This window comes from Epinephelus lanceolatus, chromosome 10 (assembly GCF_041903045.1).
Source record: "Epinephelus lanceolatus isolate andai-2023 chromosome 10, ASM4190304v1, whole genome shotgun sequence".
Lineage (NCBI taxonomy): Eukaryota > Metazoa > Chordata > Actinopteri > Perciformes > Serranidae > Epinephelus > Epinephelus lanceolatus.
This window is the reverse complement of record NC_135743.1, coordinates 30,295,093-30,311,033: the sequence shown is the minus strand read 5'-3', so window position 1 is coordinate 30,311,033 and position 15,941 is coordinate 30,295,093. Positions and strand designations below refer to the sequence as shown.

General features: G+C 41.3%; 1 protein-coding gene across 1 annotated transcript in view; it reads left to right on the top strand.

Moving 5' to 3' along the window:
* Window positions 1-15,113, top strand: part of LOC117265950 (exostosin-1a-like) — a 43,435-nt gene extending 28,322 nt beyond the window's left edge. Inside the window, exons 2-11 of the mRNA XM_033640790.2 lie at window positions 2,490-2,583; window positions 5,800-5,907; window positions 6,442-6,561; window positions 8,261-8,393; window positions 9,397-9,515; window positions 10,550-10,645; window positions 12,008-12,097; window positions 12,288-12,448; window positions 12,563-12,734; window positions 14,294-15,113. Of these exons, the coding sequence (XP_033496681.1) occupies window positions 2,490-2,583; window positions 5,800-5,907; window positions 6,442-6,561; window positions 8,261-8,393; window positions 9,397-9,515; window positions 10,550-10,645; window positions 12,008-12,097; window positions 12,288-12,448; window positions 12,563-12,734; window positions 14,294-14,479 (1,279 nt within the window). The 3' untranslated portion in view covers window positions 14,480-15,113. The remainder of the gene's footprint in view (window positions 1-2,489; window positions 2,584-5,799; window positions 5,908-6,441; window positions 6,562-8,260; window positions 8,394-9,396; window positions 9,516-10,549; window positions 10,646-12,007; window positions 12,098-12,287; window positions 12,449-12,562; window positions 12,735-14,293) is intronic.
* Window positions 15,114-15,941: the final 828 nt, after the last annotated feature.

The following is a 15,941-nucleotide window of genomic DNA, read 5'->3' as shown; positions in this document are numbered from 1 at the left end:
GGCTGGATTATTTGTTTGTCATACTTAATGATAGCCTGTCATATCTGTGATGGAGTCAGCCTGGTGAATCAGATTGTTTCATAATGGATGCACAGATCAGACCAGTGTCTGTGAAGCTACCAAGCCTTAAGTATTCTTTACTTAGTCTCCTAATATATGCTTCGTAGATAATGGATTTCTGTGTACATTACAGTGTATTACTATAGATGGCATCAAGCTTAACTGTAGCTTTTATGCTTTTTATGCTGTTAATCTTCTCTAAACTCACTGTAGGGGCTGTTAATTGTAAATGGTATGTGTCGTCTAAAGTGGGATTATCCAGATAGATATTGCATAATCACCAATGATGATTTTTCGTTGCAGTTAATATTTTACACTGCACTCATTTGTGGCCCCGGTATACTGTAGAACAACAAGAGAACAGCACTTTGTGTTTGGTGATTTACGTGCAATTGTTCTGGATATCATGGACAAAAATTCTGTCGTGTGCTCTTTAGGCCATGCGGGGAATAAGAGCATTAGAAAAGCTAGTGTGTGCTTGTATAGCAGGACATACTTAAAATGTCATACAACCATGACCCCCACCAGAAACTGGTTTGTCAAGACTCTCAGAGGTCAGCCCAGATCTTGTGAACTCAGTTTTCCCTCAAAAATATTAGTCAGGCAAGCGTCCACTGAGCTGGAAGCCAGACCGAACTGCGACGAGTAAAAAACACAAATTATTTCTGATGGTTTAAAACAAGATCCAACAATTTGTTTTTGCACGTACATAGCGTAGACCTCTAACCCAACAAAATGCGAGGGCGCTTTGTCAAACCACAAGTCAAGTGAAATTTGCGAGTGCTTGAATTTGATACTTTCGCCTGGTTAGGCTCGGTTCCACCAACACTGTGCCACTACAACACTTTGATGTTAACAAGTAGTGTTTTAAAGTGTCAGCATTATTTCACTCAGTGTAATCATGCATACCCGCTATTTATGTACAAGCTATTGGGAATTTGATTTCCACCTGGCCTGGCATCCTGGGGTCTCTGCTGAATGAAAGGGGGTATAGATGAAACCACTTGTTAGCAGATGAATTAAAAAATCCTTCGCTTGACATTTGCCAAGATCAAAAACTAAACCCAGCAGAGTTCAGTATGGAACATTCAAGCGTATGGTAAAGAAGCATTTGTAGTTCATGCATGCTTTTCAGTATTGACCTTTTTAAGATGGCCCAGACCTGGGAATCAACTGTGTCTTAGTTTTTACGTATATTCCTCATACTGTGTAATTAATTAGCTGCCTTGTGTGTCTGCAGTATTCCCCTAAAATATTGGGGTTAAGATGAACCATTTCTTTATTGCTCCATAAATGACAACCATTGAAAAAACAGACAGGCATATACTGATGATCAGACAGTTTTTTGGTATGCATTTTTGTTATAGGTACACTATGCAGGATCATCAGTTACTGTTTGGCACCTGGTCACAGCCAGAGCATTATGGGGGTGCACATATTGTTTTTTTTTTTTTAGGAAAATCCTGCATTGTTCATGTTAAACCTTAAATGTCTTCCCGATTGATACACATAAGGCATATCATGGGAAAGTGTCATACTTTATATCACAATGTACTAAGGAGGAACTACAGCTATATTGCTGTGCACTGCCACACTGACACTAAGCAGAACACTTAGAGACACAGCACTACAGCCTAAAGCATTATAAATCTTTCTAGAATAAATGAGAGAGAAGGAAAATAGCCCCACACATACAAGCTATACATACACAAATTATTACCTCACCTTTACATCTGTATTTGCATTCTTGTGCAAATGTGGTCGTAAATTGTTTTAAATACAAGCACAAATATGCATGAATGCTTGTTCAGAAGTCATACACTGAGGAATAAAATGTGAAAAATTTTTAGTCCTACCTAATGAGACCCAGTCCAATGCATGACAACCAAGCAACATAGAAACACACCCTCTTTCGCACACTCTCCCATGCATGCATACAATATCACACTGAAGGAATTCCAGGCAGCTCCTTAATCCAAGCAAGTGCTGACTGAGGCTTAGATTGGAAGGAGGAAGAGATGTTGAGATGTGCAGGTGAGAGGGCAAGGGGTTTAAAGATGGGTGGGGAGAAGGGAAGCGAGGGGATCAAAGTATGGGATTTTTCCTGGAAGTACTGGTGCTTTCCAGGTATTCCATCAGTAAAAAGGAGGCGTCTCTTCGGTCTGTCCTCTGCTGCTGCACTAAGGCTGTTTCAGGAAATTTGGGCCTGGTATTGGCTGTGTTCCTGAAGTCAGGAATTTATCATGAAATGTCATTGTAGCTGGAGGCTCAGGGGGTAAAACATATGAACTAATGTTCTGTAGTGGAAAGAAAATGTTCTGGTGTGTGACTGCTTAAATTCTTTGTGGTCTTTTCATGTGTCTGTACATATGTGTACCTATTCTTACATTAGTTCCTAATGTCCTCTCTTCCTCGTTATCACCCGACAGGTATGACTACAGAGAGATGCTATACAACTCCACATTCTGCCTGGTACCTCGAGGACGACGGCTGGGTTCTTTTCGCTTCTTAGAGGCTTTACAGGTCAGTGACACACGCACACAGATGTCGCTCATTATTGTTAGGCTAAGCTGTTAGTAAATGCACCACTGCAACACTGCTGGTACTTCACTGGAGTTTGAATTAATGCTGTTTGTTACCTTTCCTGTGCCATTGCAGCCACCCTGCATTGTGTCTTTACTGAATTACAAATATTTTGAAGCAGTTACTGCAGGATTTGGACCCATTAACCCCAAATCAAGGACTGGCCCACGTAGATCCATGTGCTTAAAGTGCTTCGTTTTTGATGCAGTGTCTATATCAATAACGTACATCTTGGCAACTTGGGTTGGCAGCTGAGCATAATGACCGCACACAAGATGAACTGGTTCAAGAAATCTTGGAGTGTGTCACCACTGAAGCTGTGGTGCCCAAACAATAAAGCCATTAATCAGTGGTTGAGAATGGAAAAAGTGAAGCACTGAGTTACTTTCAGTAGCTCTCTCACCCACTGCCAGTCACTTTGTTAATGTGCAGCCAGTGTTGATACAGCTGCCAATGACTCAGTGTCTTCACTGCTGCCCCTGCCATATTTTCTCTCTCCTGTTGTTTTCTACTTCTCTGTTCTGGTTCTGCTTTTTCCATTTCTCTTGAGTTTCTTCACCCACCTCCTCGAGTCATCCTCTTCTTGAACATTACACTTACTTTTTAAAGATTCTGGTACAGTCTTCAACAAGTGTCCTCAATTCCCGATGGCATTGAGCCCATCTTACTTATTGCCTCACTCACACAATCTGCCTACTCACTTAAGGTGAACAGCGATATTGTAGCTTCTTTAGCGGCGGTGCTTTAGGCTTGGACCATAGTTGCAGTTAAAGAATGGTTTTATTTTAATGAACAGATCCACTTAAGGCAGTTTTGTAGAAAAAAAACCTTTCCCAACTTTTCACTGTGGGAACAGTGGTTGTTAAATTACCATTGGATGGGATAGCAGTAAAGGTGATCCTCATTATAGGGGAACAAGATATATTAAATCCCTTAACCGAAAGTTGCTTTATTTGTCAGTTAATCTGTATGCAGGCTAATGTAGGTGAATGATCCAGTGAGGAAGATGTCATGATGAAACAGTAGATGACTAAACCAAGAGTGGGTATTTGCTATTTATGATTAAAGCAGCTATCTGAACATAAATAACTTGTGTGCTGAATTTGAAATCCTGTCGCTAGCACTGATAACACCAGTGCCTTCACACACTCAGGATACCAGTATAGTGAGAATATTTCACATGTAATTACTGCATTTTTTTCCACCCCTGTGAATACTGGGGGAATAATTTGGAGTTGCCTCTGTGTATAATTATATTTTAGATATTTAACTGTTTTTCCTCCTCCAGTGGCTTGCAGTATAATGAGTATAACAGTGGGAGAGAAAAGTCAATATTTTTGTCATCAGAAAAGCAAAAGCAACCAAAGTCAAGATTTAACTTTCCTTTGTGTGAGCTATGTTTGTGTCAAGTATTATAATCACTAGTCCTGGGAAAAGCAGTGGAGAAATAGTCAGGGAAGAAAGAGATTTTTGAGCAGATAGAATAAGAATGATGACTTTTAGGTTTGCAATAGGAGATAGGCAGCAAGTCTTTATTGACTGGGATGGGGAGATAATTGCACCACTGGGGAGCCAGGAGGAGAGAGGCGAGCTCAGACAGTGGACTGATGACCAGGTGGACACAGGAAAAGAAAGCAGGGCAGCTGCCATTGAGGTAACATGCAAGAGAGTAGAGCTGGACCACAGCCTGGAGGTATTAGTGTGTCTTTATACTTGCAGCCTTATACAGGAGCACAGCAGATAAGATAAGATAAACGTTATTAATCCCACACCAGGGAAATTGGCTATGTGAGTAGGGAAGGGCAGGCAGATACTTGAGAATTTGGATGCTGTATGAGTTACGTTCGCTCAAGTAAGTATTCTAACAGGTCTGATAGGAGGCAGTGCAGTAGTCAGGAGTGGAGATGCTCACATGATTGAACCAGAGCTGGGTTGGTGGGGAGGGGTTGACTGATTTGGCAGATGATGTGGAGCGCAATCCGGCAGGATCGGGTTGTGCAGTGCAGGTGCGATGACAAGCAGTAGGCTAGAGTCACATTGAGATTCTCTGTTACGCACAAGTGTTTCCAAAATGAAGGGAGTTCAAAGCAGCGAGTTTCATTAATGAATGTTTGTTCTGTGTGCGTGTAATGTGAGTTGGGAGAGGATTTGAGCTACAGGAGTCTCTAGTTGATTTGTCTGTGAGAGCAGATAGGTAGAGAAAGCATGGCAGCGTTTCAGCAGATTGCTGCCTTTGCTAATGACACCAAGGAGATTAGACGAGCACTGCAGCACTCTGATGCGGGAGCGTTTGTGCCCGGACGTGCATGTGCAAGTGTAGTGACCGAGGCCAATCAGTGAATGGTACCCCACTTAACAGATTATAGGGCCGGTCACTGCAGGCAGGACGCTGCATGTACTATTCAACTCTTACACATGCATATAGACTCAGACTTGCATCACAAACGTTTGCACACACACAAAAAATGGTTGAATGGATTCACAGGACATTTACAAACACGAATACACACCTCAGTACAACATTATTAATCTCTTAGACACAGGGATTTAGTGTTCAAGTATGTTTTGGAGTGTATCTTCCTTTCCACTGAACATAATGATCATTTTTATGAAGCCGCGCTGCCTAGTCACTTTGAGAGTTAGTCATCAAGGTACTGCAACAGTTTTGTAGTTAATGGAAATGTGTTGGAAGATATGTTGCCCCTATTGGTTAAATTGCCCGATTTGATTGCTTGGGAAATGGACCTTGTACAGTGATGACATGGGTTTTCAGAGCATAAGCCATTCAGTAATATTTTTCAGCTTTCTCTTCTCTCCAGTCTGTCTTCACATTATTGCCAGTAGACATACACACAAGGGTGATGTCTGGTTGTTCCCTTTGAATATAAATATTTTAAGACTAATGTCACATGGGACATTACACTGGCAAACAGATGGTGCTCTTATCCATCTCCACACCACTGATTTAATACATTTATTTATTAATGCATTATTTTCTACTGATTTATGTTCGCTTTTATACAATACATGACGACACCTGTCAGGAGCATCACAGGTTCCGCAGAGCAGCTTTTCAGACAATTAATCTCATTAACCAACAATGTATTTTGTGTGTGTGTGTGTGTGTGTGTGTGATGTTGTGTGTTACACTTACAGGCAGCTTGTGTGCCAGTGATGCTAAGTAATGGCTGGGAGCTGCCCTTCTCAGAGATCATCGACTGGAATACGGCAGCTGTGATTGGGGATGAAAGGCTGCTACTACAGGTAGGTACCGCTGCTAATACAGTAGAAACTTAAAGGTAAAAACTCAAGTTGTTTTACGCAAGACTTGAGTCAAAGCGGCTAAAAAAACAACAACAAAAGAATATATTTGCACAGCTGGCATCTGTATGGCAGTGTTGGTTGACCACAAATGATTATTATCACGTCTGTTCTCAAAATGAATTTGTAGCACAACGGCAGTCTGCAGATGTTTGCTTCTTACTCCAGTTTGCATTTTGCACGCAGCACGTGCAAAGTAATTGTGAATGTGTGTGGGTCTCTTGAAATCATTGCTACATAGTCATTTATTTAAGGTTATATTTGTTCTAGTTCAGTCCTGATCTCTTGAATTTGGGCCACCGTCTCCTGCAGCTGCTGTAAGCTGTGTAGTAGATTTACTGTGTAGGACAGCTGAGACAGTTATTGAGGCAGATCTTGGATGAAATGACAATACCCAGTGTAATTCTACATGACGACGGGTTTTTGTTTTTGTTCTGTTTAGGGTAAATAGGCTAACGTGATTTGTTTCTTTCCCAGATCCCCTCAACAGTGCGCTCCATCCACCAGGATAAGATCCTGTCCCTTAGACACCAGACCCAGTTCCTATGGGAGGCTTATTTCAACTCTGTGGAGAAGATAGTACTGACCACACTGGAGGTACACACACATATTCATACATTCACATGGTTTTGTTTGTTTTGCACCCTGTAGTTTGGAAATTTAAGATGTTACTTGTGTGATTGATGTGTGAAAAGAACTATGCTTGCTTCCAAACAAATGCAAGCAAGCATAAAAATCCAAAATGCACAAATCCATCAATTCATGATTTTTTTCAAGCCACTCACTTCTGTTCATCCCAGTTATTGACTTTGTCCCGACATCTTACAAGTGCAGGCTGTGTAGTTGCAGACTTTATGCCCACAATAAAACTGCTCCAGACTAGATTGAAAACAGAGGGATGATGTATATTGTTAAACACTGCTGTCATGTTTTTGAAGCTGTTTCTTGCTGTGGCTTTGCCATCAATCATGTCAGTAGTTTGTTCCTGTCAGACTCCATTTATCTGTATTCTTCCTGGTGAGCAGCAGGCTATCGAACTGCTCTTGGGCAAGAATTACAAACAAGCAAAGATGAGAGCAGGGAGGAATGAAAAAGGATAAAGGAGCCAGATGGAGAAACAGAGAGGATGTTTTAGGCTGGCTGTTAGTAATGCAGGATTTTTCAGTTCATTCAAAGTTGTGCTTTTATGTATCCCCAAAATCTCCAACCACTATCAACCGTGGCCAGCAGTGGACCTCTTAATCATGGCTGGTAGTCTACCAGAATGGCAGGTACAGAAGTATCAGAATTTTGCTTTTAGCTGATGTTTATTTTGTATCATAAATGTTTGAATCTTAAATTCTACAAGTACTGCAATTTTTTGTGATACACATAAGCCTTATTGCTGCCTGCAGTTTACACCATAAGTCGCTGTCGTCAGATAGTGTTACAGAGGCCTTGTCTCAAGGGGTAGGAAGTCAGGGCACTGGAAGGCAGAGCTGGGATTACTGTCAGCCGGCTAAAGTTACACCCTTAAGAAGCTGATCTTCGATCTGTTTACACTCTCAGTATCTATACCCTGCTCCAACACATGCCATAGTACGAGGCTGGTAAGAGGTCAGTGTTTTGGCTTCAGATTTAATACATTAGTGAGCTGCGAAGGGATTCTGGCTGTTTTACTGTAAACAAGGTAAAGTTGCACCTCAAGAATCTGTTTAATACCACAGTATCCTACAGGGTTTACTTTGTTCTATAGCTACACCATTGCTCCTGAGAATGCTTAATATTTTATTAAGGTATCCTCTCACTTTGTAAGAGTCTTCTTAGAGCTTTGGTGGAGTGGGAATTATGGAACAGCTGCTGCCAACCCACTTTATTTTGAAAAAGTAATGGAATTGATGTAACTGTTTATGTGCTTTAATTAATATTTTGTCTATGTGAAGACGTGACAACATAGTGACAACCACTCATTTTGGGGGGTATTTGAAGTGACTTTGTTGTTTCAGTTATTAGTGTAGAAGTGCCAGAGGATCTGTGTCCTCCCTCAGTTTCTTAACACCATATAAAACTGACATAATTATTGCTTAATTTAAAGTGAATAGATGTGGAAGATCTTGGCTCAAAGTTAATTTCCGGCTGACATCTTGGTTCTGTTCTCACTAGTTGTATTCTGTATCTTGGCCTATTGATCTTTTTATTTTCTATGAGTCACACAGGAACAAGCAGTATTGTGAGCAGCTGATTGATGTTTACCAATTGCAGCCTATTGACCACTTTACAGAGAACATGCATCTTCTCTGCTCCTTTGTTTCTACAGATCATCCAGGACCGGGTACTGCAGCACACATCAAGGAGTAACCTCATGTGGAACAGTCTGCCTGGAGGTCTTTTCACCCTGCCTCAGTACTCTACATACTTGGGAGACTTCCCCTTCTACTACGCTAAGCTGGGTCCGTTAATTATTCATGCACATGCTATATGCTTAGAACCGCTTTAATGGCACTCCCTAAGATCTGGTAGACTGATGTTCATTTATGACACAACACAGGAACAGCTGGTGCATGGCAGCTGTTGAATGTCGGTAAACTAACATGTGAATCAGTGACATTGCCACTAGTTATGCAGTATATCTTTATTAATTCATGATTTGTCACAGAGAAGCTCACCAATTAGACCTGCCATGTTGCCATGTTGTATCTGTGCTTGGTTAATTGGCCAGATATGCGGCTTGTTGTTGACACTGGGATTTGGTTAACTGGCACCTTTTCCTTGACAAGCCTAATTAGACCTGTTCAGTTAAAGTGTGTGCCAAGTAAACACAGCTTGAAGTAAACAAGCACAAACCAAGAGATGCTCAAAGCTGTCAAAAAGATAATACTTAGAGATGATATCCTACTTTGTGCTCTAAAGCTGAGACAATACGATAGTGAAGAGGCATGAGAGTAATGCCCAAAAACGATGCTGTTACTACTAACACATAGAAAATATACTGACTGATAAGCCTCAACATTAAAACCACTGACAGGTGAAGTGAATAACATTGATTATCTCGTTACAGTGCAATGTTCTGCAGGGAAACCTTGGGTCCTGGCATTGGTGTAGATGCCACTTGATATGCACCATCCAGCCAAACACTGTTGCAGACCACATACAACCTGTCATGGCAACAGCACTCCCCAAACACAGTTGGGGAGGCGTTGCCTTGAGGAGCGGGTACCTAGTCAGTGTTACATGATCAATGTTAATCGCTTCATCTGTCAGTGGTTTTAATGTTGTGACTTATTGTGTGTAACTGTAGGGTTAGGTTAGTGCAGTTCCATGTTTAAGTGACACTACTACGTGTTATGCTACAAGTTATCAGGGTTCAGAAAATCATTCTTTTGTGTTAAAGCTTACCTGACAGATTTGAATTGTTTCTTTTCTTACCTTTTGATGTGTCCTGGCTGTTTTCAGGTATTAAACCATACACCAAGTTTACAGCAATCATTTATGTGGTGAGCCCACTGGTCTCCCAATCCCAGCCAGTCATGAAGCTGCTTGTGGCCGTGGCCAAATCTCAGTACTGTGCTCAGGTAATTCAAAACCTAACAAACTACACTACATTTCTCACACAGTTGTGGACAGATTTATCCTATTTGTAAAATGTTAAATTAAAACAGTGAGAGATTTGAACACAGTGTTTAAAGGTGTTAAACAGAAAGCAAAGGGGGTGAAGCCAGAAAAAAAGCCCTGTTTGTCTCTATGTCAGTGTCATTTTTCAGGTTTGTTACATCACTGGTGCTGGCTTAAAATTGCTTTTGAATTTCAGTATATTATTCATGCTGGAGATGAAGGGAAGCTGTCCAAATAATTTCCAAACCCTCCTGCCACAGCAGATCCACCCTGACACTCCTCTCTCTGCAGATACTTTTACACAATACTGATGCACACTGTGGGAAATATGGGAAACTGTTACCTGCAGAACCATATAATACACAGCTGTCAAATAACTAAATCCTAAATAATAAATGAAGTTATACCTAAAAAGCTGTTTAAGATACTGATGGTGACAGTGGTGGGTTGATGGTCGTCAGCCTTTCATCTACTAGGTCTCTGTCATGCAGTGGGACAGTGGTTTTCATGTGTACAGTAAATCCTGCCTTCTCCCAGTGGATGTTACTGTATGTATGTTACCAATTATTTTGCCATTTTGCAGATTCACCAAAAATGTGACATCCATTCTTTTCTGTATTTAAAACTGCATGGCTTGCACGAAGTCGTCAGCACATTTTGTTTTAACATTTACAGTAATACAGTTTGTTGCTGTCAGAAACCGTAGGTGGTGTGACAGTTCTGAAAATAGATCTGTAGTAAAATGAGGAAGTTGTCGTCCTCCACTTAAATAGGGAGTAAATAAAAATAGAGCTTTTAATTGAAACAAGACCTTAATGTGTGTATTTGACATGTATGCAGTTAAAATACATTTATGAGTCAGGCATGCATTGTCAAACATTAACAGGCTCCTGCTTTATCATAATTCTCATTAGCTGTACATACACAGGTATGCAAATGATTATGAACATGTTCTGCATAATGTCTAAGCTTAACGTGGTTTCCCCTTGTGCAGGTGATAGTTCTGTGGAACTGCGACAAGCCTCTTCCTGCCAAGCACCGCTGGCCCGTCACATCAGTCCCTGTCATTGTTATAGAAGGCGAAAGCAAGGTAAAAACAATAGCCTTACACTTCTCTCATTAGGTAATGTTATTGCAGCCATTTCACACTCAGCAGTAAAACCCTTCAGCTGAATTTAATTCAAGATGTAAAATATAAAACGGCAGTCATCCCAGAGTTCCTTACTAAGTAGTTAAAGTGGTCAGAGTGCATTGTGTATTCTGCTGCCTCCAGCCCATCTCTCAGTGGCTTGAATAAGCAGCACTGTTGTTTTCTTTCCAAATTTGCAATAACAGATAGGGAGTTTTGCGCTCCTCAAATCATGGGATCAGTGCAAAAAGCACAGCATATCAAACGCTGTCACATCCAAGTTTCAGGTCTTGGTTTAAATTTGGAAATAATTAATGTTATTAATTCTTTTACCCTTTCTTAATGTACACCTACAGCCTCCCTGCCCTAATACTCAAGACTCTGTGTAATAATCACATCACATTGTCACAAGGAGGATGAAAAAGAGTGTCTCTGATTGTCCAACATGTGACTATCAGCTAAACCTACTGTATATTTCCTGACTCACATATTAAAGAACCATTTAAATGAGGTCTATATTAAGGGTAGACAAAATAGGACTGAGGACCAAAAACAAAAAAGATGTGAATGTAGGCAGAGTCACTAAAGCTGAAGGCCAATCACCAACATTTTTTTTTTTTTTTGCTGTGAAAAAGTTTGCCAATCAGCCCTCTGACACTGTGCATGAGTTTTTAAAGAAACATGAGACAACGAGCTTCTGAAAAGCTGCAGAATTATTTATTATGTCAGGGATGTGACTAGCATGCAGTGTATAGGGGCTTGGCACAGATTGCAATCCTTACTTGGCTACATCAAAGTTAACATCTCTTTTCAAGTGTTTCTTATTTAGCTTAGGTCCTGTAGGTTGAGTGGTGATGTGGCTAACAAGGTTGCTGCTGTCAGGGTTACATTATATTTTGAGAAATAATTGCCATTTACATCAGTGTGCACATATGTTATTAATTGGAAAGCACTTTATAAGCATTTGTTATACAAAGTTATTTGCCTAGGTACATGCCAAAAATCAGGTGCTGCAGGGCTCATCGGGGAGGGAAGAACACTACGCTGCTTGTAGATTTCTCTCTGTGGTTTTACATCAGTGAAATGCTGTGTTTCTGCTGTCACTGGTGTTAAGTCAGCTTGTATGTGTGACTTACTCCGCTGTTAACGCGGCAAGATGAAACAACCCTGTAGCACAAACAGACGTTAAGACTGGTAGCACTGCTTGTCAGGTAGATGTACCTTGCCTGTGCTCATATGGGCCCTATTTATACACTGATTGTTGCTGTTGAGCTGCATGGGAAAACTATTCACCGTGTCTGCATTTTTTGCAAATCATACCAGGTAATAAGCAGTCGTTTTCTGCCCTACGACACCATCCCCACTGATGCTGTACTCAGTCTGGATGAGGACACCGTGCTCTCCACCACAGAGGTCAGACTACTACCAGAAAATTTACATTTAAAGTAGTTTTCAAGAAGAGTACATGCTACAGATGTTCTTGTTAACAACTGTATAATAACTCTTGCATATTGTTTCAAAACAGTGAATGCGTTCCTGGTTTCTGGGTGTCATGTCCTCCCTTTCTCTTTTCATGTCTTTGTTTCTTTCTGACTCGGTATAGGTGGACTTTGCCTTCACAGTATGGCAGAGTTTCCCAGACCGCATTGTTGGTTACCCAGCCCGCAGCCACTTCTGGGACAGCAACAAGGAGCGCTGGGGGTACACGTCCAAATGGACCAACGACTACTCCATGGTGCTGACTGGGGCTGCCATTTATCACAAGTACTGACGCACTCCTTTCAGCTTCTTTATTATATTTAACTCCTCTCCACTGAAATTCAGTGTCCATTTAGTTCAGTTCTAAAACAATTCACTCTCTTCCATGTTCTGCTTTAGATACTACCACTACTTGTACACCACCTACCTTCCAGCCAGTCTGAAGGCCATGGTTGACCAGATGTCAAACTGTGAGGACATCCTGATGAATTTTCTGGTGTCCTCTGTGTCTAAACTACCACCCATCAAGGTCACCCAGAAAAAACAATACAAGGAGACTATGATGGGACAGGTGAGACAGAATGTTTTCCTGTAAAACTGGCTCATGTTAAATTATGTCTGAAGGTAGAACAGTGTTAGGGATTATTGATGGCTCTGCTTCAAAGAGAAAAAACAAGCACTTGTTACTAATTTCCTTTATGGCTCTCGGGGGCAATCAGTAGTTAGACTACTTTAGTTTTCATCTGTATAATGGTGTAAAATAATCAGGACAGCAAATGTCTTGATATTTAAAGTTGTTGTAGTTCCTATACACAATAAAAACCAAAGTAGTGGGAATGTCTTATAGAAGGGACATTTTGATTCATCGATTGTGCGAAAATTACTGCAAGTACACTGTTGAGTTGATGTGTGGAGTGGAAGGATGCAGAAAGTCAGTGGCAATTCAACACATAGACTAGAAGAAGAAGAGGCTATTCAAAAACTTGAAGGAAATTCTTTACTGTTAAGACAAAACACTTAACTTGATGTAACACTTTTTTTGCAATATCCAGTAAGGTGTTTTTTCTCTTGTCACAAATCCTGGTAGCTTCTCTTTTAAAAATGAAAATGCCTTCCGTTTAACTGTTAAAGCGTACGTAATTATTTATTTTTCAAAATGATGCTCAGTGTTGAGCAGACAAAGAGTCTGTTTACACCTGGTATTAACGTGTCTCTTGGGTGATCCAATCACATGTGGACAACTCTAGGTTTTTCTGTTCCCACCTGGCATTAGAATGCGCCTCCACATGCGTCTCGAGTGACCACTTGATCATATCTCACTTCACTGCTCTGCATGCAAATAAACACATAGTCTGCAACATTTTATTTACCATCATGGGAGGCTACTGCTGCAGGAGTGTGAGCTCTGTGGCAGGGTGAGAGTCCCTTACACTTATAAACAGGTTTAACGACAGAGTTGAGCCATTTCGGTGTCAGTGTCAGCTGGGACCATTTAACAACTGCTGCTATGTTAGCCCGTGCTAACTGTACAGACCTGCACTGATTGTTCAGCGGAAGGAGAGCGGCTCCAGGGATGGTCCTTCAGCGCTGTATCCACCCTGAGTAATGGCAGCAACAGAAAGTTTGCTTATCTGGCAATGACGTCAGTTGAATAGGCACCTTCAGTGTGACCATATGCAACCCACAACACCTCCAAATTTGGTCTGAGTGATCCAATCTCAAGACACGTTAAGGACACATTTGCTGCATTCTCTCCTGCACTTAGAGCTGTCCACTTATGATCTGAGCATCCAAGACAAGTTAAAACCATGTGTAAACAGAGCCAGCATGGGTCTGACCCATGCTTTTCCTAATTCTTGGAGAGGCTGTTGGCCTGGAGACACATCATGCTGCTTAAACCCTATTAGTGTTGGCTGTTAAAACAGCACAGTAGTCATTTGTAAATTCTAATTGAAATGTGTTTGGCCTTCAATTAGTAAAAAAAAAAACTTGGAATGAATAATTACAATAAGCTCTGAAAGGTCAGAGTAATTTGTGATGCAGTATTCATTTTGCCAGTCTCTCACTTCCTTGCACTGCCTGTGTCTTTCCCTCTTTCTCCCCCCATCCATCGCCACCCCCCAACCCCAGAGCTCCCGGGCGTCTCGCTGGGCTGACCCGGACCATTTTGCCCAGCGTCAGACCTGCATGAACAAGTTTGCCAGCTGGTTTGGCACCATGCCCCTGGTCCATTCTCAGATGAGGCTGGACCCAGTGCTGTTCAAAGACCAGGTGTCCATACTGCGGAAAAAGTACAGGGACATCGAGAGGCTATAACCCTCCAAAGCCCCCTCGCTCTCTGGACACAACAAAGACAGAGCGAAGGGGCGGACACGTTGAGAAACGCAGAGCCTTCCATGAGTGCATGGCTGCATCAGTGGAGAAGCAAGTGGGATTGAGTACAGGGAGAGAGGAGGAAAAAGAAACTGGAACAGATGTGGAGGACGCCACATTCGTTGTGTCCATTTCTCCTTTCTACCCTTTCTCTTTTGTGTTTTGGGGGATAGCTGAGCACACAGTCCCTCTATATACACTATGACTACCACCGACTGAAGGACACCTGAGGACTTTAAAACTGCTCGACTTTGAACAGAAGTGGTCAAAGTCATGGAGTTGAAAATCATAGCTTGCTGCTTCAGTGTCCCAACAGTGGCAAACCACTCTCAACTCCAACCCATTGAAAAAAAAGACTGTCTGTTCTGCTCTGTACACTCTACACAGGCTCCTGAACATTTTTTGCTGAAAGAATATTATTGATAATTATGACTATGAAGAGGTAACACTATTTTGGATTGTGTTTAGCTATTTTTTTTATACAGTGAATGAATGGCCAGCACTGCTCTCTCTGTATTGTCTTAATTAAAACCAATAACAGGGCGGGTGAAGAGAGGAACGACAACCCCTCAACCACAGAACTGAGTTATGATCATTGATCTGATATTCACAGTGCCTCAAGTTTATCTACTGGCGTTGGGATCTGGGAGTGTGAGTAAAAGACATGGTGCAGAATGAGCACCTTGATCTTGCTGCTTTGTTTTTGTTTTTCATGATTTGCTTTATAATTAATGGAATAGTGGATCTTGTAGTGAATTCTTCAGGTCAGCATTCACATTTCTTCCTTGCTGAAATATAATGAAAATTGATTTTCATTCAGTTGATTAAATTATCATTGTGTGTCATCCTGATCATTTTTTACCTGGAAAACTACAACAGTGTCACACAACTAGCTAAATTTCACTTGATCAGATATCCACAGGAACTGAGGAGAAATTGAGACTAAATTCAATGGAATTCCCTTTTTTTATTTTAGGAAGAAGTCTTTTCACATCTCTTTTCCATTTGCAACGGCTTTGATGACGAGGCAGAATTGGTACTTGAATACGTGCTGGCCTGAAGAACAACAAAAGATCACAAGAGTTGCCTTGGTTAAGGGAGCCCGAGCTTGCCAATTGAGCCAACCAATGGTCTGTTAGAAACACAAACCACTGTGAAAACTAGGGATCTCTTTGGGCTGGGTTAGCAAGGGATATTTATATACAAGTATTGTTTTTATGCCATAGACCCAATTTCATTTAGTCCACTGACAAGCTTTGGCAGCAGCCTTGGGTGACAGGTACTCAACATGGGCTAACACTGCTTTCAGCTAGGAGTATCAAGCAGTGCTTGATGCTTTCACAGTCAAAGTTGGCATCATACTTAATAGATTACTGTATTTTTCCTGCTCGTTACAAACAAATGT